This window comes from Ambystoma mexicanum, chromosome 5q (genome assembly GCF_040938575.1).
Source record: "Ambystoma mexicanum isolate Mex_15411 chromosome 5q, UKY_AmexF1_1, whole genome shotgun sequence".
NCBI classification, from domain to species: domain Eukaryota; kingdom Metazoa; phylum Chordata; class Amphibia; order Caudata; family Ambystomatidae; genus Ambystoma; species Ambystoma mexicanum.
Window position 1 is genome coordinate 852,859,760 of NC_090933.1, and position 27,132 is coordinate 852,886,891.

General features: G+C 44.5%; 1 protein-coding gene across 1 annotated transcript in view; it reads left to right on the top strand.

Moving 5' to 3' along the window:
• SLC26A7 (solute carrier family 26 member 7) overlaps positions 1-27,132 on the top strand; it is an 888,192-nt gene that overhangs the window by 200,355 nt on the left and 660,705 nt on the right. Inside the window, exon 2 of the mRNA XM_069622129.1 lies at positions 18,964-19,074. Within this exon, the coding sequence (XP_069478230.1) occupies positions 18,964-19,074 (111 nt within the window). The remainder of the gene's footprint in view (positions 1-18,963; positions 19,075-27,132) is intronic.

Sequence of the window (27,132 nt, forward strand, 5' to 3'; positions counted from 1 at the left end):
CAGGGCAAATGAGGGAGTGTGCACTCCCAGTGAATGGACCATGAGCTAAAATGAGAGAAGAGGTGCCTGCCTGACTACCCAGGGCTGTGAGCCAAGCCTTGGAAAGTGCCCATGGCAGAGAACTGTTGCCCTCGGAAGAGAAAGGTTACCCAGGGCAGGAAAAAGTGAGCCTTACCATTGTGGTCATCTATGGAGACTACACTTTTTGGTATGCCAGAGGACTACTGGGGATATTCTCTAGATGGACTTTGCCTCTTTAACTGTTGGACAAATGCCTGTTTTATTTCAAAGAGCTCCTGTCGACAGAGCGGTTTCAGGCAGTGTCACTTTGCTCAAGCCTGAGAAGAATTCCTATGGGATTGTATGACTTCAGCCAGGACAGCTGATTGGGTGCAGCTGATTGGGTGGATAAGTTCACCTTACCTGGAGTCATGGACCTCTCCAGTCACTCTCGCATCCACTGTGACGGAGGGCGCTCCAGAGGTCAGCTTGGTTCTCTATCTGGGCTCTTAATGATGATGTCATTGGTAGTTCTGAGGTGTTGGTGAAGGCTGGTATGTCTTCTAGCGTTCGCCATGGGAATGCTGTTTGATTGTAGGATGTTGGCGAGAGCCTGCTGACGCCGGTCATTGCATGTTCATGAAGGCTTCTCCCGACGAGAATGCTCCTTAATCACGCGTGTCGGAGGTTGTGCTGCAGCCCTATGGTACTGTTTGCTTCTGTTTGTGCTTCTAGTCAAATCTTCCAGCGTTATTTCTGTTAGTGTTGTGGATCGACACATTGAACGTTTTTGAGTAAATATTGCGGAAGCGATTTCCTCTTGGCAGTCCCGCTCATCTGTCTCTCAGTTTGGCTGTGGATGATGGAGTGGGCGCATTGCTGTAGTGAATAGCTTATTGAGGCGTGCACTGTTATATAATACTTTGCTTGCAATTCAGTTAAATCTGGAGTGAGATTGGTTATGTCAAATACATATGTACATCTGGCTGTCACTGTCTTTCTGTTTTAAGCATTGCATGGTCTTTTAGCTCCATTTTACATTCAAAGAGCAGAGGGTTTTTTTTGTTTTTTGTGTTTGTTTGTTTATTATTTATAATGCACATCATACCCAGGGGTATCAGAGCGCAGCATTTACAAGGATATGCGAAGCTTAGTTACAAGGAGTATGGTATAGGATACCTACTTACAAAGCATTAATTACAAAATGAGTATATACAAGTGTTACACACAACTTACAGAAACAGTATATACAAATGCTTACAGTTGTTTACAGATCATGCAGGGTGGGCATAGATATATACAAATATTACAGGCAATGTGTAGGAGAGTTGTGGTTACCACCATAGGGGTAGCCAGTCGAGAGACGCGGGGAGGGATGTATTACATACAGGCATAAAATGACGATTGTTTACCGTTAGCAGAAATTCCATGCTGGTTTCGATACAGGATTCAATATCGTACATTTAATGGTCATTGGATTTCAGCCACAGGATGATGTTCGTTCTGAAATTTTGGTAAGATTTGTCTATCCTCAGTGTAGGAGGCAAGGAGTTCCATAATTTAGCCACTTTCACAGAGAAGCTGTTGCCACCAATTGTGGACAGTTTCAATCTGGGGATGGACAGGCGATCTCTGTTTGCTGATCTGGGTGGTCTCGGATGGGTCTGTTTGAGGAATCTCTCGGCCAGGTAGATTGGGGCAGCTTTGTTGAGAGATTTGTGGGTGAGCGACAGGGTTTTTAGAAGGATTTTGTCGTTAGTTCGGAGCCAGTCATTCTGACGACTGCTCTCGGAGATGTGATCTCTTCTGGAAATGCCTAATGCTGCTCTAAGGGCATTGTTTTGTAGGGTTTGGGCTCTGGCCAGGATGGTGCAGCTACTGTTAGAGAGAAATGCTTTACCGGTTCGGATAAGTTTACACGTATAAGCCGTAGAAGACGCTAGTGAATTGACCTGTTTGGCAAAGGAGAGAGTTGAGATAAAAACCTAGTGTTTTTACCTCGTGTTCTACCTTAATGCTATTGCTGTCAATTATGAATGAGGAATAGTCAGATCCTAGTTTTTTATTTAGGTTAGAAGGGGTGCGCAGGATGATGAGTTCTGTTTTATCATCATTCAGGCATAGGCCATGCGTGGCCATCCATGCCTGGATGATGATGCACACTATTTTCACCATGGCCAAATCCTTGTCGTAATCCCCTGAAAGTGGGAGGAGGATCTGTGTATCATCTGCATAGTTAGTGTAGGTGATACCGAGATCATCCAGATCATCGAAAAGAGGCTTGGTAAAAATGTTGTACAAAGTGGGCGGCACACTGCAGGTGATGGGTATAGGGTCAGCTGCTGCTAGAGGCGAGAAGTCCCTCATTGTTCTACCACTTAGGAAGGATCTGATCCATGTAACAGCGTCTTTGGAGAAGTGTGCTGCTGTGTCGAGGTGGTTGCATAGGATAGTATGGTCGAACGCTGCTGAGAGTTCTAGAAGGAGGAGCAGAGCTGATTTACCATTGTCCCTAAGCTCATTGACTTGGGTCTTGAGATCGATGAGGGCTGTCTTCGTTCCATGTTGAGGACGGAAGCCTGATTGTCTGGCTCCTAATAAGTGGTGTAATTCCAGATACTTTTGTTTTTGCATATGGGCCACCTTGTCCAGAAATCTTGTAATTGGCCTATAGTTAGTAGGTGTGGATGGATCTAGAGTTGTTTTTTTTTTAGGAGTGGGAGTACCCAAGATTGTTTAAGGTTGGTAGGAATGATACCAGTGGAGAAGGATGCGTTGATGAGCTTAGTTATGAAAGGTGATAGGTCTCGGGCCGCATCCTTGATGAGCTGTGCAGGGAGGGATCACCCTGACAGTTGGAGGGTTTGAGGGACAGAATAATTCTTTCCACTTCAAGAATAGATACTTTGGAGAAATTGAATCGGGTAGGTTGGTCATCATTGGTATTCCCAATTATTTTAGGTGGGGGTGGGTTATTTAAAGAAGCTTTTTTATTGGATATTTTATTTTGTAAGGTGGATATTTTATTGGCTAGAGCATGTTGGATGTCGGAGCACCATTTCTTATCTTTGGTACATGTCTGGTATTGCTATGGGGGTTTCTATTTCTTTAAGAATGGTAAATAGTTCCTTCATATTGAATTTGGCTTGGGATATGCGAGTGTCAAAAGATATTCATTTAGCTAGGCATATTTCTTTTTTGTGTAGGGATGACAGTTTGTAAGTTTGAGTTTATTCGCTTCTGACGGTAGTTTTTTCCAAGCAGCCTCACAGTTTCTTTTCTTTTTTAAGAAAGGTGTAAACCATTTATTCAAATGGATTTTCAGCTTGCTTGGTCTAAGTTTGAGGGGGGCGATTTGGTCCAGGGAGGAGGTCATAATTTTGTTATACTACTTGACAAGGCTCTCAGGGTCCGTACTGTCTGGCAGCAAGTTAAGGGTGGGGAGTATGGCCGGGATAAGCCCATCTACTGTGATACTCCTTTTGTTTCTAGTTAGTGTGGATGGAGCCCTGGGGGCGGGTGGAGGTGGGGGTCTGTTGGTCGAGAACATGAATGACAGTAAGTAATGGTCAGTCCAGGCTAGTGGTGAGATGGAGAGGATGTTGGCATGACTGTTATAATCTGCCACCCAGTCGAGTATTCTACCTTTGTTGTGGGTGGATGTTTTGCTTCTTTTGGTGAATCCCAGTTCTGATTGGATGTTGCTAAGGCAGGTTGGTCAGACGGGTCATTAAAGCCCATATTAAAGTCTCCAAGTAGAAGAACTTGCGTTGAACTTTTAAGATTACTAGATAGAATAGTGTTGATATCCTCCTCAAATGTCCCCGATAGGCCTGGGGGGCGATATATCGGGTGGATATTAAGGGTTTGGGCATTGGTCAGTGGTACTTTAACTGATAATAGTGCACATGATTGGATGTCGATCGGGGTAGCTAATCTCATGGAGAGGCTGCATTTGCAGATAATAGCGATACCTCCACCTCTGGATCCTAGTCTGTCTTGTCTCAAACTAGTGGAGCCATCAGGGACTGTTCGCATAAGCATAGTACCTGCTGCAGTGTGTAGCCATGTCTCAGTGATGGCGAGGAAGTCTAGGTCGTCACTCTGGATCAGGTCGGCAATTTCCGTGGTGTGTGCTACTAAGGATCTGGAGTTTATTAAAGCTCCTTTTAATAGGAGGGCTCGTAGCAGTTGTGGTTGTCGGTTGGGGAGCTTGTAGGGTTTTAGGTTTGCAGTTCTGGGCTATGCGGTTTTTTGATCTGGGGAGGTAGTTGTGCGCTAGGTTCGTACTTGCAAACGCTGGGCTAGGCAGGGTTTTAGGGTCCTTTTTCCTATAGTGGTATGAAGTGAGCTAATAGGAGGCTCAAATATTTTGGTTAGCCTAGCTCTAAGGCAAGTATTCCTAGCATTGGTAGAGCAGGGATTGCTTGGTGTTAGGGTTTTAGAATCATTCATGTCTAGGAATTGTTTGGTAGTGGTATTATTAGCCAAATTGGAAGGCGCTATGGTGGATAGATTCCCAAAGGTTGGTATATGGAGTTTCATGAGGTAGAGCATAAGGCTCTGTATGAACAATGCGATGTAGACAGTCTGGCTAGTGGCTGTAAGGAGCATACTAGTATTTGGTGGTGGTATACATTTCTAGTGAGCAGGTGCCTAAGGCTAATGGGGAGCTAATAAAGGTATTGTTATTAGCGGCAAAGAGCAGCTCTTAATTAGTAGCAGCAGCGCTTGAGCCTCATGCAATACTTAATATAATGGCATCAACATGAAGCACCATTTTGAGAGAGGGCACTAGGTTAGTATGGGAGCTAGTGCGTAGGATATTCAGGTAAGGTTGTGGGGCACCGTTCAATATGGACACTGACATAGTGCAGTGCAAATTAGGGCATCAACATCAGCAAGTCAGAGTAGGGCCCTATTATAATGCGCATTCAGTATCGGGACACTAGCAGGTTCAGCAGTACAGTTTATGGCATTAACATAGTATATTAGCAAATCAGAGTAGGGCCATGGTATAATGCACATTCAGTATAGGGACACTAGCAAGTTCAACAGTGCAGATTAGGGCATCAACATAGTATATTAGCAAATCAGAGTAGGGCTATAGTATAATGCATGTTCAGTATAGGGGCACTAGCAGGTTCAGCAGTGCAGATTAGAGCATCAACATAGTATATTGGCAAATCAGAGTAGGGCCATAGTATAATGTACATTCAGTATAGGGGCACTAGCAGGTTCAACAGTGCAAATTAGGGCATCAACATAGTATATTAGCAAGACTGAGTAGGGCAGTAGTGAGGTGCGACATTCCGGGTGAAGTTACAGCGCACCAGTTGGGGATAAAATAGAACGAGAATCGGGGACACTAGCAATGTCCTTGCCACAGCGCTGCTGGGAGCATAAGTGAGAGCAGCAATAGTGTTTAATGGCGGGTGGCCGACCGGCTGAGGCTTGTTAGATGGTAATGTCTTTGTTCGATGCACGTCCCTCGTTATAGTGCAGCGACTGGCCGGGCGTCTAGCATAGGCTGGGAGCCTGAGGTGCGGCTGCAGGTGCCGGTAGGTGGGATGAGATTGGCTCGGACGGGGCTGTACTCAGACTATGATGATGCAGGGTTGGTAGTGGGACGTATGAAATAGTTATGCATATTTTATAGTATAGGCAATTTAAGGATAGGAGGTTAGGCAGTGGGGAGATCATGAAGAGCTCACCTTGATGATGCGAGTAGGCAGAACATGAACCAAGTGAGATCGCCCAAGCTCGGCAAGGCTCAGTCAGGTGGAGCCTTTTTGGGTTGCCTTCGTCGGGGCCCGGCTTACGCCTGCCGGTGCCCCACGATAGGCTATCAGGCCAGGGGAGGCCAATCAGGAGCCAGCTGGGCTTCAGAGGGAGTCAGATTTGGTCAGAAATGAGGCGGCGGCCATCTTGGAACGGCAAAAACCTTGTGTTTTTTGCATGCCGTATTAAGGTGCTGCAGACTTCGTTTTCTTATCCCAGGATGCTCAAGGGACTAGGAATAGGCACGCAAGCAGCACAAATTAAATGCCTTATTTAAAATATTAAAATGACGATTTTCCAGATGTGTGAAGTGCATATATAGAATTAGTTGTTATTGTCTTCAGCATTAACAATTTGAGGATGTTTTCTGATTTCAATGTCAAGGACCTTTAGCTCTGAGTGTAAAAGAGTGTCTCTTGCGTGGTAGAATAAGGTCTGTGTGATTTACTGTTGTTTTCATCTTTAACCATTTGAGGACTTTCAGCAAGGACTGTTTGCTTCTAGTGTCATTATACATGACAAGGGACTTTAGCTATATTTGCAATGTTTAAACACATTTAAGTGTGTGCGTTCTGCTACATGATGTGATGTTTTAGTGTTGCTGTTCTTTACTGCAATTTGTTGTTTAGATTATTGTGGCGTGTTTTGAGTATCTTGGCGCCTGTGTTGAAGAAACTGGGTCTGATGGTGAAGCTTGTGGTGTGAGTTGGTCCATATGTGAGTTAGGCCCATCCAAAAGATTAGATAAAAAGCCCCACTCCATAATTCTGATTGATGGTGTAGCAGTGAAAATGCTGATAGATTGAGGTTTCCGACTATTCCATCATAAATGGGGAAACTTGGCAAAATACATGTTCAAATATCAGCTTAAGGCTCATATCAAGGCTAGAATTTACGGGTGTCTCAAAAATCTCCATTGTGGGGTGCTTTTTAGCAGCCCTTGAGTATAAAAGTAAACTCCCCAAAGCCAAGGTTTATGTATCTGACCAAGGAGGATGTATATTGGGGTGATACCAGCAGAGTGATACGAGTCTGACAATCAACCCCAGGATTCCTGGCTGTGTCACCACCATTACTTCACCCCCTGAAGGCAACATATCTGATGTATTTAGAGAGATATTTGGCTGTTTATAAGGAAGGTGTCATAAAATCAGACTCAAGAGAGGTGTGTGCCACTTGCCTTGAAGGAGGAGGTATCCAAAGAAATGGAGAGGTTAGTTAAGATCATATCATTGAATCAGTAGAGGCGGCTGAATGGTGCTCCCCTGTGGTCGTAGTTAGAGGGCCTAATGGTAGCGCCCACCTCTGTGTAGATTTAAGGGCACACAATAAGAATGCAATTGTAGATTGGTTTGCTAGATCAGTTCCCGCTACCAAACACTTGGGAACTTTGCTGAATGAGTAGCCCGAAACGGAATGGAGCAAACAGGAGTATGGATTAGTCGCAGAATGGTGACACCCAGAAAATCAACAGTACCTAACAATATATCTGTGCAATTTTGGCAGGAAGGTAACAACATATGACACGAACAGCAATGCAAATACAGTACGTTTGATATAGTTCAGAGGTGGTGGGTCAATGGAGAAGTGCAGAAGAGTGAGCAGGAGACAAGCGGCAAAGGCAGCAGTCAGCATAGAAGGCGAATAACCCACCAAGGCGAGGAAGCTTACCAGAAGGAGCAGCACAGTGCAAAACCAGCATGAGTAGTAAGGTGTGGCCAGAACTGTTGTTATTGATAACAATAATTTCTAATAGATTGACATCAAACTATGTAATAATATCCACATATATAACTGTTTTTCTCTGCGTCCAACATCTGCTCAGAGTAGTTAGGATCTAAATTCCCCTTTAAACTCCCTTAATCTGTTAAACCCATTACTTTAGTGCCCTTCTCTGCCAGATACATGTTGATCATCGCCATCCACCCACTGAATTTGGCAAGGACTGGGGGCGGGGGGATGCCTATCCGTTCTATTCAAGAATGCTTGATCCCCTTTTTCATCAGGCTTGCACAAATTGCATTTGGTCAGGTAGTTAGGGTGGGGGAGAACTCCCTCTTTAGCAAGTAAGTGAGGTTTAAGCCGAGCTTTGAAGAGATCCACAAGTGAGCTGGCTTTGATTGTGATGGGCAGTGGGTTCCAGTGGAGCGAGGCGAGTAGGTAGAAAGAACGAAAGTGAGAGGAGGTACAAGGAGGGTGTGGGACAGCGAGGTTGTGTGCAGAGGAGGATCACAGGGAATGGGATGGTGTGTAAACTGGGTATAATCACAGATACTGAGCAGCAAGACCATTGATGGCTTTGGTGACTAGGAGAAGGAACTTGGAAAAGGGAGAAGTTGTGTATGGAGCACCAATTAGCAGGTTGTCAGTCGGTCGGTAGGTAGAAGAGGGGGCAGATCTGGGAAGGTTGCAGAGCATGCAGGTAGCAAAAATGAAGACTTTGTCTAGAGGGAGGGAGGAGTAAAGAGGAAGGCCAAGGAGTAGGCCTTAGACTCAAGGTTGCAGTGCACAAGGATGGAGTTCTGTAAAGTGGCAAGTAAGAGACACATTCTCTGAATGTTGAGGAGGTTAATAGAAGCAGCAGAGTAATTCGTAGTGATGAATTGTTGCCTTCATTGGTCGCTATCAAAGAGTACACCAAGACTGCAGGCCTGCAGTGAGGGAGCATGCAAGTCAGGTGGGAATGATATAGGAGATGGAAGGGGTGGGATGGCATTGGGAGCCAGTTGAAGGAGAACTTCTATTTTTGAAGGGTTAAGCATGAGGCAGCACAGAGACAGCCAGCGATGAATTGTAGTGAGACAGATTCGAGATGGCTGGTGGGGTAAGGTCATAATATTTGAGGGTCATCGGTAAATCCGTGATCGTGAAAGCCAATGGAAGAGCTAAGTCTTCCTAGAGCAGAGGTATTGAGGAGGACGAGCAAAGGTCCAAGCACTGATCTTAGGGAGAGGGGTAGGGTCAGAGGTTTGCAAGTTCCAAAAGATTGACCCTCCAGGTAGGAGGCAAACTAGGCAAGAGCAGATTTGCTAAATCCTAGGTCCCAGAGAGTGAGGAGGAGAAAGAAGTGTCATGAAAGGAACATTGCTGAATGGGGCAGAACGGTCCAAATCGATAAGAATAGAGTTTGGAGTTGTAGCCATCATGGAGAAAGTTGTAGACTTGAATGCAGTCTTGGTGGAGTGTTTACTAAGGAACACAGATTCAAGCAGATGTAGATGACCAATGGCTTTATCCTCATGTTAAAAGTGATCTGAGACCACCCTCTCAAGGATCTTTGAAAAATGCGGAAGGAGAAGAACTCCTGGGTGACAGTTTGCTGGGATGTTTGGATCATCTGAGGTCTGTTAAAAATGGGCAGGATGATTGCATATTAGAAGTAGTTGGGGAAGATTCCAGGAGGGAGAAAGAGAGGGAGGGAGAGAGCGAAAGAGAGATAAGGGCAGGTGATTGAGACTAAGGGGATCATTACAACTTCCTTGGTCTGGAATACATTTTGGAAAAAATGCCAGAGAAAATGCCAGCTTTTATTCCGGACCAGGGAAGTACAAGTTTGTCAGGAGGCGCACTGATCTACTGGCGGGCCTGACCTGCCGGTATTTCAGTCCCCTACTGACTACTAACTGCCGCAATCACTGGCACCAGTGCTACTGCGTCTGGTGATTCCGGCAATCTCATCCCATGGAGTCCTATGGGACTGCATGGGAATGGGAATTTACTGGCTCTCCGCTGCTCATAATATCTCGGTAACACCAGGGTATCGGGCGGTGCAGACGGTAAGTGCAGTTTGGCGGTATTCCGCTGATACTACCAGCGGGATACCGGCAAACTCGTAATGGGGGCCATAGTGTTTGACAATTCTTTTGCAAGACAAATTCCAGAGGAGAAGCGGTAGGGGGAGAGGATTCTTTTATGCGTGCCTTTAACATTGCAGTTAATTTTTTCTGCCATCCTGAGGCGTAGGAGTGAAATAAAGCAGAGATACAATCTCTGCTTGGATTTCCTCCTCCATCTGAGGATGATGTCCTGGTGTACGCTGCAGACGAGCAAACACATGATGTCACTTTGAAGAAGGTTCTCACCAAACTGCAAGAAGCTGGAGTGAAGCTAAAATATGACAAATGTGTATTGAAAGCACATGAAGTCGAATATTTGGGGTACAAAATATCGTCACAAGGCATAAGCCCCAAACAGAACCTGCTGCGAGCAATAATCAAAGCTCCCTAGCCAACAAATAAGGATGAAGTGAGGTCATTCCTAGGTCTAGCCGAATATTATGCTAAATTCATCCCCAAGTTTTCAGAGACTTCAACGCCGCTGCGGGATCTACTTAAAAAAGGGACTGAATTCACATGGCAAGAAGCCCAGAAGAAAGCGGTAGAAAGCATCAAACGACATATAGTGGAAGCATTGTGCCTACAACCGTTCAATCAAGACTGGTGCACAGTCATCACCATGAATGCCAGCGCGCATGGATTAGGAGCCGTTCTCACCCAAAAGAAAGGGGACACAGAACACGTAGTGGCATTTGCCTCCAAAGCCCTATCCACAGCTAAACAAAATTACTCCACAGTCGAGAAAGAGATGTTGGCCTGTGCATGGGCTGTGGAACACTTCAGGACGTACCTATGGGGCACAAAATTTAAATTGGTCACTGACCACAAGCCCCTCATTCACATGCTCAGTCCGGGAGGTACAAAAGTGTCAACACCCAGGTTGGCACGCATAGCAGCCAAGCTGCAGGAATATACCTTTGAGATCCATCGTATATCGGGATGGAAGAATTTGCGGGTAGACTGCATGTCAAGATTGCCTGAAGGCAAAAACAAAGCCACCACCTTCATTAAAGGAGACATACAATTAGCGACTGCCTCAGGGATGGATCCCCTCAAGACGGCCAAGGAGGTCATTGCAGCTCACAGGCTAACACCAAATGGCATCACCCAAATCTCCCCATTCCGCAGGTTGAGAGGGAGGAGAGCAGCGTCCACTCTAGTGCCAACATGGTTGGCCAGAGTAAGAGAGGACGATGAAGTAGACATGTCGGAAGTGGTATGGAGAATAGAGAACAGCAAAGCATGCATGAAAAGGTGGAGCGACAGAAGGACAACTCAAGGGTGTGATGAAAAAGGAGATTGGATAAAAGTACGTCTACCAACCAAGGACCAAATGACTGGTTCAAAGTTCAGTAAATGCATGAGTGATTCATAGAGGAATCAACCATGTCCACACCGAGGATGGCCGCACATAGAACATGGAGTGAGTAGCCATGTTCGAAAAGAAGTGCAAAGGAGAAAAGCCCCAAGAGGGACCCAAAACCTATGAAGGACCCGACAGAGAGACTGTGAGAGAACAAGAGCCGGAAGCAGGAAGGAAAGAGTTAGCGGAAGAAGAAGTCGAAGAAGACGCACCAGAGGTCGTCCAGGAAACTGATTGAATACGGGACACCAGCAGCGAGAGGGAAGACCGGCCGAGAAGGGAATACAGAAGATCGGTGAGATACAATGACTATGTTATGCAATAAACTGTTTGGCATTATCAAGGGGAGATGTGTAGAGATATCGCGGGACCCGAAGTCTCGCGAGATCTCGCGCGGGAAAGCGGAAGTGAAAGCTCCGGCGATCGCGAAGCGGGAGAAGCCGGAGCAGAGGGCACGGAGCAGGTTCAGCTCCCGGTGCTCCTCTTAAAGACTGATAGCGACTCATCATAAGGACTTCATCCCTTGATCTGCAGCAAGCCCCAGACATTACCCCATTTATTACAAAATGTGTTAATAAATCTCTTACATCAGGGGTAGTACCGACAATCTTGAAAAAAATCGGTGGTTACACCCCTGCTGAAAAAACCCCAATTTAGACCCCAAGAATTTCCAGAATTATAGGCAAGTGGCAGGATTGCCATAGCTATCTAAGATCCTGGAAAAAAATGGGACTGCTCAACTGCAGGACCATGTGGATCAGGAGAATCTGCTGGACCCATTACATCCGGTTTTCACCCAGGTTTTGGGACGGAGATGGCGTTGTTGACTGTCTGGGATGATTTGTTAGAAACAGCAGATCAGGGGGGCAAGTCCTTGTTGGTCATGCTGGACTTGTCCGCCGCTTTTGATATGGTGGACCACGAGACTCTGTTGAGTCTGACAGAAGTAGGATGGGTGGGGATAATAGCCCTTCAATGTTTCAGATCCTTTCTTTGTAGTAGGGGACAAAGAGTTCGACTTGGAGATTTCCTGTTGGACTCAGTACTACAAAGTTGCAGAGTTCCCAGGGATCCTCCCTTTCCCCACTGCTTTTTAATCTATATGTAAAACTACTTATGGATATTCTGAGAAAGCACGGCATACAGATTCACTCGTATGCGGATGACACTCAGGTGTTCCTGAGGATACAGAATCAAGAGGAGACATACGAGATAGTGGAACGATGCCTACAAGAAATACAGGTCTGTATGTGTGCAAATCAGTTATTGCTGAATGCCAGCAAAACAGAAGTGACTGTATTTGCCTGAAAATACCATCTACAGAGGGAGAAATTACATCCCCCTTGCCTATTGTGTCTGGGAGGACAACATGGGAAGTGGAGGTCCGTGCGAAGGTGCAGGCAGCATAGCACTCACTACGCATATTGAAACACACTCTACCATTCATTGTGAATGAGGACAGAGCGGCAGTTATCGTTACTCTGGTCAACTCGAGGCTAGATTATGGTAATGCATTGCTATCGGGCATCCCAGTCTATCAGCTGCGAAGACTGCAGGTGGCTCGAAATGCAGCAGTTAGACTGGAGCATAGGGCAAAAGAATTTGCTCCAACCTCCATTTTGAGAAGAGCCTTACATTGGTTAGCAGTAAAGGAAAGAATAGAGTTTAAAATCCTTTGTCTGGGTTAAAAGTGCGTCAACAAGATGGGACCAAAATACTTAGCCCAAATCATGAGGTATGTTCCCACCCAACAACTGCGCTCTGCATACCAAAATCTGCTTTACCTACCAGGTACTAGGCGTGTGAATAAAGGGGACCATAGATTTGTAGTCTACGGTCCAAGAGCATGGAACAATCTGGCCAGAAAAATCAGTGAGATTAAAACCTCTCAGCTTTCCACAGGGCTGTGAAGACCCATCTGTTTTGTTAGAATTCTTTTGTGTATCTCAGCTGGTGCTAAGTAATCTCACATGACCAAGTGGACCGTGTCACAGACTAACGGCAATTGATACATCTCCGCCCAATTACGATTTAATTTGTCCGATGCGTGTTACAAATACTTCAATTCAATAAGGGCCTATTGACCCATAGTTTGGAGCGAAGTGTGTTATATGTAATAAAGAAGCTGATGTTGGAGGCACAATAAAGGAGTCTATCAAGAAACTTTAAAGTCCCATGTGCATCATTATTCTACAGAGGCCCAATGTAAACCTCTGCCCCCGCGAAGTGGAGTGAGGCACAGTGTCTTGGTGTCTGGACGTCGGGCCCGTGGAGAGGGGAGCTCAAACTCTGCACATCAAACGTGCCCTAGGGCAAGCTTTGGACTTGCTATTGAAAGCTGCGACTGTGTGGTAAGTGTCGCTGTGGGAGCTGCTCATGAACCTAATATTTTGAAGTGCTATCACTCAGCAACATTAAAATACACGAGATGGCAGCCGTTGCACTGTGCTTGTGAGTCTGCAACATAGAGTATGCCCAAGTGCTGCGCTCCTACTGCTAGAACTGCAGTCACGGCCAAACGCTGGGAAGGAGGAAATTATGGTCAAACCAGGCACAGACTTCCATGCAGGTACAAAACCGAATGTTGGTGTGGAAGGGTGCCTGCTATACGGAGGACAACCTTACATTGACCCCGACCACCCAGATCATGGATGGTTTGCCCACAACACCTACGGAAACCACCACTCACGAAGCACCCAAACGATTACCAGGGTCCTGCACGAGGCTGGATGGTAAATTTGGCCGATATGCTGCAGGCAAACAAATCTGTGATGAAAATGACGGACTACTACGCGGCACAAGTGAGCGTGAATAAAAAAGTGCTAATAGACCTTTGCTCTGATCTAACAAATAACCTGCTGGCTTCTGTGCCCTGTTTAGGAACAAAGACCATTGAAACAGTGGTCCAGGCACTCATTACACCGTACACACTACAAAATACAGAGGTAACAGCCAGCTCTACGGCTCTTAGCTGGCCACTGATGCAATTTCGGGGCACTTGGATCAAATGGAGTGTATCTCAGTGGACGTATCGGCTCCACCAAATACAGATTTGCCAATTGATAACAGGCCTGCCCAGGAGGATAGTATAGGTCACTCGCTTACATATTCTTCTACACGCTCCATTCTGGAGTTGTTCAGGTCTAACGTTTCTGCTGTGGCCAGTGAAACAGCTGAAGAGCAGAGCTACCACGCACAAGATCTCGGATAGCAACTCTTCGGCGGCTATGTTTTCTATTCTGGAGTCTTTGCTAACACATCTGCTAAAAGAAAAGTATGCTTAGGCTACTAAATTGGCATTTCTTGACAAGGTTGATGGTACAGCTCATCTAATTAATAAGCTTTTGAAGGCTTCTTATCCACTTGCGAGAAATATGGACGCAATTAATAAAAGACTCCATACTATTCTCGAGTCTGTAGAACCTGTGCCTCTAATGACTATGAAGCATCCAGCTGCGAATTGAAGCTGAGGCAGCAACAGCATGTGATCCCAATAATTGGCACCAGAGGAAGAAAAAGAGGACAGTAAAACAGGCCGCTATGTACTTAGATCTGCCGGAGAAAAAAGGAATAACATAAGGTCTTCTGAAAACAAGCTGAATCAAGGTCCTATTTGTAGCCCCTGCTGCAGGTATTGCTTAGAGGAGGGAGCCCAGGATCCAAACACCTGCAGACCTAAGCCAAAATCCAATTCTGTGGTGGCACTTGCGGTGGAGGTGGAGATCATTGGAGAAAACTATGTAGAAGGCCATAACATGCCGAATAATTACAACAATACTTCTGAGGCCCTAAATAATTTCCCTTTGGGAAACAAAAAGGTAAGTGAGTGTTGGCCCACAGGGTACAAATCAAGGAACATTTGTGCTGCCTTCTACTCAACTTGGTAACATGGCAAGTGATGCAGTGCCACTTTCTAATTCCGAGGCTCCTATGTCATCTAAAATGACACCGATTCCGAAGCCTAATAACAAATGGGCCACATATTGTTTCTGTTTGGACAAACGAGGGCGGTAAAGGGCTCAATATTTCTGCCAGAGGTAGAGACAAAACGTCCAGGTCCACTGCTTACACTGCTAAGGGTCTGCGGATGCAAATCTTATTCTCTGAGCGGTATAACTTTCACTTAAACCGCTCTCGTTTTTTGGAGTTACTACACGCAATTGTCCCTTTTTGTGACACATCATCAGTAGTGACATTAGGATTGTGGACATGTGCGAGAGCTTATCTTATGTAACTTCTCACATTCACTTTTACTCTGAAGATATGTTGTTTTACATTCTGGAGCAACAAGAGGCAATTTATAAAAAAGGGGTATGAATGCTCTGTGATAGAACTAATCAATTTCTGTGGTCATAAATATCAGGACTTTGTCGATGTCCAGGAAAGGCTCAAATTTGTGTACGAGGGATGAAAAGGCTGCTGAGCTTGTGGAACTCCCCCAGCCCACCCTGCGCTTGGACCAAATGATAAGCGAGTCCTCTGGGAACACGAGCAGGGGCCTCAGGGCGATGAGCCCCATTGGATGTGGTTGGTGGAAATGAGGGGGGCATTGCATCCCTAACCATGGATCTAACCTGCCATTCCTGAGTTTGAACTGGAATTCCAGGGTGCACGCTCATTTGTTCTCTCAGGGTGGTCTATTTGAGTACATTGATGGGTTGAGTGTCGTCATGCTTCAGGAGACTTGGCTGACTGCCTCCTTATTGGTGGATGGATGGAACTTCATATCGTGAGAGGTGAAAAAGGGTCCAAGAGGTCGCCCAAAGGGGGTCCTTGCCCTACGGGTAAAGAATTTAATGGGGCTGGTCGAGGTTGGCTCCACTTCTCAAAACATCTTAATGGGAAAAATGACTACTCATGCAAAATATACTGTGGATTGCCCACAGGAAATGCTCATTATTGTCATTTATGTCCCGCTGTATGAGGGAAGTGTATCCACTCTAGTTAAAGACCTGGAGGGAATCCTGAGTGATTTGAAGTTTAAGGGTCCAATTATTCTCTGTGGGGAGTTCAATGCTACAATACAACTCTGATATTTCACTGGAGTGTGAACTCCCTAACAGAGACTTGATTGCAATCTGCAGACCTAAATCGAGAACTCGCTGTAGGGGGTGGAGATTGGGCTTCTTCATTATCTATGCATGGTTTTACAGTGATCAATGGAACTCGCCCGTCATACAACCCGCCAAATTATACCCAGGTGGGTAATGGAGGGAGGAGCATTTTGGACTATGTGTTTGTCACCAATTTGCCCGCTATTGTGGTGGAGCTGTGTGTGTATCTGTGCCTGACGAGCAACCTCTTCCCAATAGTGGCCCATCTGGACCTATTGGCAAGGTGGCAAGGTCTGATGTCCATGGGTCATCACAAGGGTTTGAATCGCATCTCTTGGAATGACCAGAATTTGGCCATGGCCATCCCGGTCGCGTGAAACACTTTTGGTGCCTTTTAAACATGCTGCGGATGGGAATGCCATGTGGGTGATACCCCATTTTGAGAAGGATATGGGCGTTATCCAGGGGTGTTCTCTCTCAAATATCCAGCCTTTGGGGAGGGTGAGCTCTGGCCATAGGAATCTTAATTGTCACTTGTATGATAGAGCAATACAGGATAGAAAGAGGAGGTTGATCGAAGAATTGCGAGCCGTAGCTAAGTCAGAAGTGTCATCAGTTGCGCACAGTGAAGGGGTAAGGGCTGCAAAACCTAAGTATCATAAATGACTGAAGATCCATAGGTACGTGAAGGAATGTCTCCAATGGCCAGAGCTAGTACAGTCCTCTCTCTCAAGCCATGTAAAACTTTTCCGGAGGATTGTAAATGGCAAGGAATAGAAAACAGGAACTCTGAATGGTATCCCAGAGCAGGGCTGGGTCCAGCATATTCAGCATGTCCTTGGCGTCATGCCTTTGGCTGATGAGGGTTGGGGGGCAACCAAGGCTATTTGGACATACAGCATGGGACCGAATGATATTCTGCGTATTATAGGAGCGATTAAGTCCTCCAGGGCACCTGGCCCTGATGGGCTGTGCAGCACTATTCTGGAGTTGGACCCCAGTTTTGCGTTGCATGCTCTACATCACCTCCTTTGTTGTATCGAGACGCTACAGATGATTCCAAAATCCTGGTGCGACAGTAAAATCGTGCCGATCTTAAAGAAGGGCAGGCAGGGCGACCCTAACAACTACTGCCTGCTTGCAATGCTGGATGTGCCTGCTAAAAATGTTGCCCAGGTCCCCTTGAAAGAAATTGAGGACTGGGCTTGAAAGATTTACCATTAGTCCTCTTAACCAAACTGGCTTCCGGAAGAACTCAAATACCAGCATTAACATCCTAGCACTTACCACCATAATCCAACAAGCGGGAATTGGGAAGCTCCCTGTCTATGCAGCATTCATTGATTTTAGTGCCACGTTTGATACGGTGGACCGCATTAGAATGTGGCGGAAGCTGACTAAAAATAACATTCCTCACAGGCTGTTAAAAATTATTATTCTATTATACTGGCCAGAGTAAAGATCAGATTGGATCAGCAGGGTGGGACCACTGCTTGGACATCTACAAATAAAGGCCTAAAACAAGGCTGTACGCTAGCCCTCCATATTATTTAATGTATACCTGCCAGATTTGGGTGGGTCCTTGGGAACCCAGACTGCTATTCCCCAAAAATTAGGATTGGTACCGATCCAATGGCTGGGATATGCAGATGACCTCGGAATCTTAGATCTAACTCCGGGTGGTCAACAATCCTCATTGACTAAATTGAAGTCTTATGCCGATGAAAATTCCCTTGTGATAAACATCTCAAAAACAAAAATAATGGTATTTGAAACAGAGAGAAGGAAAATAAATCTGATCTTGGGCAATTGACGGGGACAAGCTGTAGGTGGTTCCTTATTATAAATACTTGGGCATACATTTGAACTCTAGGTTAGGCAGCACAACTCACTTTGAGCAAGTTAGACTAACGGCTAATGTGACCTTGGGGGTCCTTTGCCTTGAAGGGGGGGTTCTTGACGCGATCGCTGATTCAGCTCTATCAGTCTAAATGAAGTTTGGTGTCTATCTAGTTTAGATGAGCTGGCTAGACTCGAGATACTTGTTAAGATGTTTATTGTGCGTGCCTCAATGTACAGTGATAGAGATGATTCTATTGGAATGTAATGTGATGCCTATTCAATGGAAAGTCCTTTTGATCTGTCTGACCACTTTGTGGAAACAGTGCAATGCTTCGGCTGGCCCCCTCCTGTCATTGATATCTGATGCCTGTCTCTTTCTCGAGTTTCTTTGATGGGGTTTAGCACTGTGGGTCAACTTTGCAGTATGGCTAATAAATGGCTGTTACTGTCCCTGGGGAATTTGCACGGGAAAGTCCTTCCCTTTATATTAAAAAGACTATGAAAGCCATTTTAGTTGCCTATGGATATGAACAATGTGTGGTAAATCTCAGTACACAACATTCTGCTACAGAATTTGTGGCTTATATATTGACTAGACGGGGACCTCTAACATACATCCAACAATTTGTGGACAATAACCTAGTTTGGGATTATCTAAACCGAAAATTTAATACAGCCAGAACTAAAGGGTGCTTGGCATCAGGTACATGGTGACAGTAGGGAATGCCGTCTTTGGTGGGGAGGGGACCTAGAAAATGTCTGTCTGTCTTAAGGACGGGCGCAATGCGCTCAGCGGGATTGATGGGAACTCTATTAGAAAACATCTTATTGAGGGAATTTGATTGGAAACAATCATGCTTCCATCCTTTTTATTTTACTATGATGTGGAGAGAAATTGTGAATATTCTTAAAATGTTAACATGAATGGACTGATCAAGTTGTCTTCCCATGAAATGGATTTTATTTGGGATTATATTTTATTTTGATTTTTGCTGTGAAAGGTTGAATACATTTCATCAAAATAAAAATAAATATATAATTATCAAACAATGTGCTGTGAAGTAATTATGACTAATTTTGTTTGCAGGGTTGGCATTTGCCATTATGTCCTCAGTTCACCCAGTATTTGGATTGTATGGCTCGCTCTTCCCTTCCTTCATTTATGCTGTATTTGGAATGGGTCGACATGTTGTACCAGGTAAGGCATTCGCAAAGACTCAGCAACCGGTAACTAGGAATGACAGGGTCAAGTTGTTTTGTTTTTTTATTAGTTTAGTTATACCTATGATGCAACACACCCATTAATGAAATTAAAACACTAATGCTTTTCTATGTAGCGAATATAGTTCCTCCGATTTACTTGCATATTCAATATTAAAATCAACTGTAGCACTTAACCCAGGGCCTTGTTGGACTGGACGCATTCCCCCCCCCCACCCCTTCTTCCGCGCACCTCCGTCTGTACGCATGTATTACCTAAATGTACCAGGACTAAAAGTTTCTGTCCTGTTTCTCCCCCTCCCCCACATTTTTCTGTCCCCATCCCCTCCCTAGCTGGGTCGAAAATGTAACACTTCATGCACTTGCACTAGGAGAAATACTGTCAGGCCTAATATGCTAGTTTTTCTGTTTAGATCATTCGAAAACTAAGAATGATTACTGTATTCCTTTGTTCCCTCCTTGCCTTGAAATGCTTTGAGCCCCTCCACCGTTGTATAAGCGCTGTATAAATAATTACAATTACAAAATAATGTGTACTAGCTGTATTGCCTTGTGGGCTTTCTCAGATGCCGAGGTTGGTGCCAGTAACCCATGTTATTTGAGCATATGCACAGTCTAAAATACATTACCTTTTACAAATACCTACATGCTTTTAAGTTTTTTTCGAAAAAGGAAGAAACCACTAAGAGGAAGAGACCATGAAGAACAAGTGAGAAAAATAGATGTAAAATGCAGGAGGACATGGCAAATCAGCGACACAGGAATGAAGTAAATCTATTTTCTGTGCAATAAAGTAATCAGTTTGATGGACTGGCAAGGGGTGAAAGCGCTGCCCTTTTTTATTTATTAAATAATTAAATGATGCATAGTGTGTACTTATGCCCTGCTGAGTCAGTATCCTGATTCGCAGCATCTGCTCTACCAGTAACACACATCAGGTTCAGAGATCGTAGGTGACCTATTGACAGCTGCAGTGACACCTAAGTCTCTGCAGCTCAGGGGCTGCTTTTAAAATATGCACCCTGCTCCAAAAACGGCATAACTCTGGAAGATCCTGTCCTGGTGGCACATAAAACTGTAAATATAAGCCATACTGGAGTTAGGCTATGGTGGCCAGTATCTCTAAGTTATTCCAGCCCCATTAAATTGTTATTACACATGTGTCATCCTTGTGGGCACAGTTCAGCCGTGGAAGGGTTATGTGTATTTACCAGGAGAGGCTGGACCCTGCCATACCTGCAGGAAGGTAGCCTGGTGGGATGAATCTCTTTGTTCCTTTGTAAGGGCAGGTAACGCCCTTCCCTCTGTGGCAGCCACTCCACAGGACACTGTGAATGGGTGTGGGGATGCATTTCTAAAGACCTTTTGTTTTTATTGAGAAGGAAAGGGGGTGGTGTTAGTACAGCTAGGGAGAGATCTGCACAGTTTGGGTAGAATTCTCCCATTTTTCTTCTCGCTGCCTCTGTCTTTTCCTGTCCCCTACCCTTCCTTTAGCACAAAGCACTTTGGGTGTGATGTCAGAAGGGCAAAGTCCACTCATTTCAAGAGAAGGGACTGGACCCTTAAAGTAGACTGGGTTCAGTCCAGTCACCTTTTACCTTTAAAAGAAGGGGTCCCCCACCACTTCTTTGAATTACCTTGGGAATCGTCTTAAAGCATCTTTGGATCATCACTTGAGAAGATTTCACTGGGCCCTGCTGAGAGAGCAGCCCTTTCTAAAGCCCTCCATTTGAGAAGTGAATGTGGGTGCTCCAATGCAGAGGCCAACTCTGTCCCCTAACCATCCCCAGGGACCATTTGGGGGTGATCTACTGCTGGAACACGAGCTGCATCTCCGACAGCCACAGTGGTACACTACAACTCACCGTATTGGAGGTCCCCTGCAGTTGTGTGCCAGCCTCCCCTGTTTTTATATTTTAATTTGTGTGTTCCTGGTTGCACTAAGACAACCATACACAGTTAAAACAGTGAATCAGTTGATACAAATAAAACTATTAAATCATCACAATTAACCTCAATACAAGGATCAAAATAAATATTGTGCTCCCCTGTTTTGGGAGCACAAGAAAAGGACTACTCTTGTCCCTGAGCCCCTGGGTTGGGACTCACAGCACTCTAAGAGCCAGGAAAGCCTGGATCCTAGTGTTCTACATTGTTGAACTGCTTCGAGCATGTTTCAAGAACTGTTCAACACCTTTGAACCAGCAGAACCCTCCGGTGTTGCTTTTTGCTCTCTTCCATCGTCAGACAGAACCAAGAAGTCTGGTTCGGTGCTGCTGAACCACCAAGAACGGCAAATAAAGTACTTTTAACTGCTAACTGCCCCCATGGTCTATTTATTTATGGGCCCTAGAGGCTGATTAGGTCACATTGAACCATTTTTTTTATCACAACTACATATCCTTTTTTCAAGAACATGCTTCCCTTTGCTTGCCTTTCACCCCTGATTCAGTGCTGCATCTACTATCTTTGCTTATCCTGAGTTCTTTCCTCACGGTTGGGTTTCGTGTAGTGTTTTTCTGGTTATTATTGTACATGGTGCGTTTAATTAAAGTGTATGTATTTTTATAGAGTCTTGATTGGGCATTTCTTTTATTTTGGACTGTTATACTTCGCTGTTTGGGTTGCTACTGAACCACATTCACACCCCTCTTAAGAGTATAGCCTTCCCTCGACCCACACTACCACATAAAGTGAAGGAGGTATATCTCTAGACTGTGTCTGTTTTACCTTCAAGTGTGAGGGTTGAGTGGGCATTTTAGCCTCTACTAATTCTTGTACTCCTGCAGATCAGAAGTCAATTCATCACAGTTAGGCATTGATGTTTTAGGCAAACTTAAAAATTCAACTCTAATGGATGTTAATCGCACCAGCAGTGGCTAAGTTTAATACATTCAATGAAACGTAAAAGTTATAATGGTGACCTGGAGCCTGCTTATTTGATAAAACCCTCAGTAATTGTACCTCTTTGGTGCACATTATTAAGTGCTTCTTTGGCCGAGGGAATTTTTTTCAATGATTTATTAAAGTAAGGGCTAACTCATGTGTTTAATCTGACAAATCACAAAAGCACCATATAGTGATGTATTAAATAAAACATTTTTTCGTGGTGCATCACTTACATTTGAAAAAATGAATATCTGGGAATCCCAGAGTCAAGTGCACTGGCGGAAATAAATCATAGCACACACCCCTGTATGTGACATCAGCTGCCGCATATACTATGCAACACCCCTGTCATGACTTCAATGCATAAGAGTTAAATGTACAGGCCACGCATTTACAAAATCATATTTCGAATGGAATGTGTCCTCCCACATACTCCTCTTTCTGATATTATCTTTTCCAGCTTCAGTGAAAAAAATACAGCAGAGGCCGCCATGCGTTGATTCCCTCAACTCGATGTCCCTTTGAGGGCCTCCATCTCGAGGTCGATGTCATCATCCGTACATAGCTTCAGTTCTGTTTTTCCGACTTTTGCTTCGAGAGAATGAAGACACACTTGTTTTTTAATAAAAACTACGACACTTGAGAAAAATGTCTTCATGGTCCGCTCCATCGACACCGAAGACTGGTTTTAAGAAATGCCGCAATTGCAGTGCCAAAATGTTGATCACTTATCTCATTCAGTGTGTCTTTGGTGTCTGGGCACACAGCATGGAATGGCTAACTGCGACTCCTGTCAGGCGATGACCAGTAAGGCTCTAAAAGAGAGCAAAGGGAAACTAGCGGCTGGTAGGACCCCCTTGAAATCCGCTTCATCCAAATCTAAAACCTGATCTTCTGACGAGTCGAGAGGAGACTCTCCTCTCGGAAAATCATCAAAAAACGATCTTGCTTCAAGAGTGGGTCTAACCATTCTTCGACTAAGAAGTAAAACAAAGGCGTCATCCGTCTCCATCGTCCTCTAGTGATTCCTCTCCTGAGAGACTTGCATGTCTGATCAACTCCTCTACTCCTGCCCAATGGGATGAGTTTCGGAGAGAAATGTTGAAAATATTTGAGCAGGAGGCCCCGCCCCTCTCTAAGGACAAGGAAAGAAGCCATGCTGCGGCCACGCTGCATAAAGGTGACAAGGTGAAGGCAAAGGCTAAATCCTGCGTGCCCTGGCGCCCGGGATGTAAGTCATCAACCATTGTGAGCCGTTGAGGCCTCAACCCAACAACGTTTCTTCAAACACTCCTTTGAGTCAAGGGTCTAGCCCTTCATGGGCATTGGCTGAAAAAAAGGCTTCATTGATGTGGCGTTGAGTTCGTCAATGTCTCCAGTGTCGAAGATATTGATGCCATTGATATAAAGAACAGTCGATGACAGGCTTGAAGGCGCCAGCGCTTTTAGCAAAGCAGGTGGAGAAAACCTACAAACCTGTCCCAAGAAATCTTTATCTTCAATTTATGAAGAGAATGAACCTTCTGATGTGGTCCCTCCACCCTTTGGCCAGGAGTTCAGTACCCCTAATGTGCCAGAGGCCCTGGTGTCAGAAGAGTCCAGGTTGAAGGGATTGATACTGTAAGTGGTTTCAACCCAGCACTCCACCTAAGTCAATGCCTAGCGAGATGCCCAGCTGGAACCCTTATTTATATATTTTTATGTCAAAGTTCTTTTATTTCTGGATGATGTACCCTTATATAACGCCCCTCTCTTTGTATCCCCCCGATCTCACTGAACCAAGAAGTAGGTTTGTTTTGCAAGCTAAAAGATTTATTGATGAATTAACCAATACATATATCACACTTTTATGAATATGAACAATATCTAAATATCACACTATTATGAATATGAACAATGATCAGCAATGGGTGATATCACAACAATCAATCTCTTTAATCAATAGGCGTATGGGTGAGAAGAATAAGGTAGCAGAGAATAACTTTATGTGGGTTCAATGAATGCAATGAGATGAAATTAATGCAGCACAGAATAAACTGTATATGAATTCAATCAAAGACAATGTAATCACTCTTTCCCCCTGTTACTACTCAATCCCCCCTTATATGCAGTATGAAGAGATGGAATGAGGGCACACAGGTTTCAGGAATAACAATCAACGATTGCAAGTTCAATCCCAATTCCCCCAGCAAGCTTAGAGAACAGGAATGATTTTAAACAGGTCAAATGCTTTCGAATGTAATATGAAGTGATGGGAAAAATGCTAAAATGACTTTAATTCGCTAAATTGATTCAGAACTAGTGAGAGTTGCTTTGGATTGGTTCAGGTAGACACTGCCAATGATTGTAGAATGATTAGCAGATGGAAAATGAAATTCAGAAGTTGAAAGCAAGAAATAGCTATTTTTATATGGAGTGAAATTGAGCCAAATGCAAATCGCGGCAAACTTTTCAGCACGCGAGAAATGCGATTACGGAAAAGCTATAAGGAATTGGAGTGTGGTAGCTTCAAAATTACATTTAAATTTCATTCCTAGCATGTACGGTTCAGAAGTTACAGAGGTTGTAGTAAAGGTCGATTTTTCTCAAGAGTCAAGATTTCAAAATGAAAGATGCGCTTTGGAAGATTAGGAATAAAGATTTCTTAACACTAGGGAGTCTATGGAGCCACAAACTACATGACAGCACAGCCACCGATGCAGAGGCGCCCCCGGATGGTTTCTATCTGCCGAGACGCTTGCCTTTCTCCAGCAAATATATTTTAGCGCAAAGATGATTATCACTACAATTATCACAGGATTATGTGGACGAGAGAAGGATTCAGAATAGACAAGAGATTCTACAATGCAGTTCTGGATATGTCGGAATGGGTTGGATAGGATTACTTAAAACTAAGAGATGGCTATGGGCAGTTCTATGCTAAATACTCACAACTATGGTTTTGGAATGGAATAGGCCCGTCAGGATCTGGTCAAGGGTTTGGACTGGAATTCGCTCGCCACCGGACAGGTCTCAGGCGCTTGGTACTGCTCTCAGCAAGGCACTCTGGTCTCTGCACGGCTTCTTTGGACTGGATCTTGCTCACCACCGGACAGGTCTCAGGCACTTGGTTCTGATCTCAGCAAGGCACTCTGGTCTCTGCACGGCTTCTTTGGACTGGATCTGACGGGTTGGTTCTGGGTACAGCTCTGCTCTACTGGTTTGGATCTCTGGGTTCTAGCAAGGGCTCTTGGCAAGAAGCAGCCAAAAAAGCACAGCCAGATTGTTGGATTAATTATGCCCCTTGGAAGTTTAGGGGTTAAAATCAGGTTGCAAGATTTTAAAGGCCAGCTGAAAAGGGTTCAGCTTTTTGGATTGGGCCTTTTGCTTCAGGGTTCTGGAGTCTGGATATGGGTTCTGGAGTCTGGATATGGGTTCTTCCTGCAGAGCGCTTCGCCAGTCGATCAGTTGATGGATGAATGTGGGTCTGTCTGTGCCCTCAACAGTCCCTATTTATGTATTTCCCAAGGGGGTGGGGAGGCTGATTATACTTAGCCCACCCTCTAGGAAACTGATTGGTCTAAGTATTCCCTCTCTCCTGATTTGAGAAGGAAACAGTGTGTCATGTTTATGGTCCAGGGAGAAAAACTCCCCTTTGTGTCTAACCAGAAAATCTATTTTTCATAAAAAACATATTCACAATATCCCAAACTTGCTAATATTACATAATTACATTACAGATTAATTAAGGCACATGTCTGTCAAAGTCCCATCTTCTGGAGAGCTTCGGTTCACAAATGAGGTTTTCGCGCTTTTGGTCGGTTACTCAGTGTCAGTTCTAAACCAATTTTTTTACATACATGCACATACCATCTGGGCATATTCTTGTGAAGTTTCATATTTTTAACATTATCACAACTGCTACAAAGTCCACATTTTGATAGTTCTGTCTCTGAATATCACACAAATTCCAGAGTAGTTTCTACTTGTGAGCCACGCTTTCATTTTAATAACCTCTAAATTCCATATTTTTACCAGTTCGGCACAATTTTCTATAAGTATTTTTCAAAAAGGTATTTCCTATGCTTTCTGAATCCACAAAACTGCTTGTCTCCACCTCCAAGGTCTTGGCTGGGCTAGAGAGCATTACCAGGGCTCTCTGCCTTTGGCATCTGGTTTCAGCCTACACCCGAATTAGCATTTCCTTTCAGTTCAAGGGAGTCATGTGTCTCCACTCAGAGCAACAGGCCAAAGTGCTCCTCCCTTTTCCTTTCACACCTGCCTGTCAGATCCTTAGCAGAGCACAGGGGAAAATATTCCTTTGTGTGGGAGAAGGTGTGGAATGTTTTTGAAGCTCAGTGTAGCTGGCTTTAACTTTTACACAATGTTTAACATAGTCTTGTCCTAAAATACAAATTACATTTTTACAAATATATCCACAAATCTCTTAATTCCAGCCTTTTTCAAATCTAGTTTTGAATTGTATCCACCTCTATTGCTTTTGATAGGAGTTCTTTTCCATGCTTGGATCTTAATGTAGAAGTGACAGGTTAAGTAATTGCCAGCTTCTAACACAGGCGAGTAGCGGTACTGTGCACATTTTTGACATATTCTTCAAAGCAAGCATCTTTAAATGTGGATTTTCTTCTGATAAAAATATGTTTCTGCTGACATTGTGCTTAGGTGAATTCTTTATATACAGTGATGTTTAACACCCCACAAGGAGGTTGAATCTCTTGTGGTGTTTGGGAACCATGATTTTTGCACTTTCCACAGCCAAGGAAAAACTGATTTTTAAACAGTTCTGTGTTTCTCTTTCAATGCAGGACTGCTTTTTCAAATAGTTTCATTTTCCTCTGTGGGTAGCCCAATGGTGGGTTTTGGCAGTAGTCTCCTGTGTTACCACTGACGTAGGCAAAAGTGGATTGGTGGCTTATTTTTCAGGTGTTCCTGCACACTTCTGGGTGAATTTAGCACGCACGATGCTTTTAGCAGCCATTCTGAGGTTTGTGATGCAAGCAGTGCACAGTAATGTTGCAGGGCATGGACTAGTGGGTTTAAAATATCCCACAATACCCAGACAGCCAGTGGTGTGGATACATCACCTGAATTGGAACTTGCAAAACCAGACCGTTCAGACCATGCAGAAGCCTCCTATGGCAACTCA